The sequence below is a fragment of the Camellia sinensis genome, chromosome 6, assembly GCF_055761805.1.
Source record: "Camellia sinensis isolate YWXY chromosome 6, ASM5576180v1, whole genome shotgun sequence".
Lineage (NCBI taxonomy): Eukaryota > Viridiplantae > Streptophyta > Magnoliopsida > Ericales > Theaceae > Camellia > Camellia sinensis.
Window position 1 is genome coordinate 78,950,998 of NC_138966.1, and position 2,491 is coordinate 78,953,488.

The 2,491-nt window shown below is 31.1% G+C and overlaps 1 protein-coding gene across 1 annotated transcript; it reads left to right on the top strand.

Moving 5' to 3' along the window:
- Positions 1-585: 585 nt before the first annotated feature.
- LOC145793376 (secreted RxLR effector protein 161-like) lies at positions 586-1,005 on the top strand. The gene has a single exon (XM_082876192.1). It carries the CDS (start codon positions 586-588, stop codon positions 1,003-1,005), a length of 420 nt encoding a protein of 139 aa, XP_082732318.1.
- The last annotated feature ends 1,486 nt before the right edge of the window (positions 1,006-2,491 follow it).

Genomic DNA, 2,491 nt, shown 5'->3' on the forward strand with positions numbered 1-2,491 from the left:
ATCACAAACTTCTCTGCAAGACACAATTCGGGTGGGATTCGCATCTAAACACTCATAGCCTCACTGAAATAAAAAGTGCAAAAATAAATACAACTTAAAGGAGTTTTGTCAAACGGGGTTGCCAATAATAAAAACCTAACATTCCTAAACAGTGGCATGAAAAGTTTGACAAGATAATTCTAGAATTTGGTTTTAAGATCAATGAACATGATAGATGTGTATACTACAAAAAAAGATAATGGAGAATGTATTATTTTGTATTTATATGTTGATGATATCTTATTATTTGGAACAAATTTAGAGATAATTAAAAATGTGAAATCTTATTTATCTTCAAAATTTGATATGAAAGATTTAGGAGAAACTTATATAATTTTGGGTATGAAATTAGAGAAAACAACCAAAGGTATTACATTGAATCAATCTAGAATCCTAGAGAAGATGTTAAAAAAGTTTGATTATTATAATCTCAAACCTGTTTCAACTCCTTTTGATCATATCATGAATTTGAAGAAAAATAATGGTGTACTTGTATCTCAACTTAGATATTCTCAAATTATTGGATCACTTCTCTATATTGCTAATATGACTAGACCTGATATTGCCTATGCTGTTGGGAGATTAAGTAGACATACTTATAATCTTAGTAAAGATCATTGGATCGCTGCGGAAAGAGTATTTAAATATCTAAGAGGAACTCTAGATTATTCACTTTGCTTTAGTGGTTTTCCTAATGTGGTAGAAGGTTATAGCAATACTAACTGGATAACAGATAACATAGATGTTAAGTTTACTACTGGATATATATTTATGTTAGGTGGAGCAGCAATATCTTGGGATTCTAAAAAACAAACCGTTATCTCTAGAAGTACAACAGAATCAAAACTTATAGCCTTAGATACTACGTGTGCTGAAGCTGAGTGGATTAAAAATTTACTCCTTGATATTTCACTTGTGAAAAATCCTATACCTACTGTTCCATACATTGTGACAATAGAGCTGTAATAGAATTTGTGAGACAAGCACATACTAATAAAAAGATGAATAGGTATATGCAAGTAAGGTATAAATCTATAAAAAGTTTGGTGAATAAAAATGTTGTATCATTGAATTTTGTGAAATCTGAAAAGAATATTGTTGATCAGTTAACAAAAGGTTTATCTAAGAGTGTAGTCTTAGATTTATCGAGGGGGATGGGTCTAAGCCCATAGGGAGTCAACTAAGGAAGTAACTGACTTCTGTGATTGGAGATCCCATGAAGGAAGTTCAACGGGTAGGAACAATATTTATAGTATGACTCGTATTCTAGCACTTTAAAGAAGGAGACTTTATTAAATTTATTATTTATATTCTCCTGCTCATCCCTAAGATATCAGTGCTGATGTAAATGTGATGGTTAAGGAAGAGTATTTACTCTAAATGAATCCGAGGCGGGCATATTCTCGCAAGATAGACATCTGTTACTTCTATCTTTGGAGGATTCACCTAAGTGAGAGTGTCGTGAAGCCGCGACCGTGGAAATAGGGTTATTTCCTAAAACTCTCATGAGAATCAAGATTGAGCACATGGCTGCTAATAGTGCTAACTCGCGCCACAAGTTATGTATCATACCATATGTGTGACATGTTGAATTCTGGTAAAAGGGATTTAGCTCAAGACCTGGTTCACTAAGATTCTTTCAGAATGAAACTGTTAACACTAAGTGAGGTTCAAGTTTGAAAAACACCTACACCCATTCTATGGTTTTAAAGTTGCCCATATTATTATTATTATTATTATTATTATTATTATTATTATTATTATTATTTTGTATTTATTTGACGGTTTTACAAAGTTTTGAATCTTATGGGAGATTGTTAGAGATTTCTTAGAAGTTTCAAAACTTTAATTATTTTTTTATTATTATTTATTATTATATTTTATTATTTATTTATTTCTTTTAATAGTCTTATTTATTTGAATTTTAAATATGTGTTTGGTTTCAAAAGCAATAGTTGTGTCTGTTCCTAACAGACACCATAGAGCCTTTTTATACAGGACTCTAACATTGGGCAAAATATACAACGTTCTCTGTTTCTCTCTCTCTCTCTCTCTCTCTCTCTCTCTCTCTCTCTCCTCTCATTTGTACTATATCTTTATATTCCATATTTCTGGGCAATCGATACATTCTTGGTAAATTCTTTTGGTGTAACTGTGCATTGTGTCAGATCTTGTAAAGTTTTGGGTTGTATCTTGGAGTTTGTGATCGATAAAACCTTCACAGAAGGAGAGCATAACAACTTTAGGACAGCGTCTTTGACATGCCTCTCACAATCACACAGGCTATTTTGTGAGCCCTTTTCTTCATCTTTTTCTTATTCTGTTATATATATATGTGTGTGTGTGTATATATAATTTTATTGAATTGTAAAAACCTATTTTTTAGTGTCTATTTTTCTTTCAATTTTATTCTATAAAATTGATTTAAAATAATTATCGTTCAATTTCCCTA

What these genes read in the sequence shown, in the direction of transcription:
- LOC145793376 (XM_082876192.1), top strand. Translation starts at nt 586, where the DNA reads ATGACTAGACCTGATATTGCCTATGCTGTTGGGAGATTAAGTAGACAT.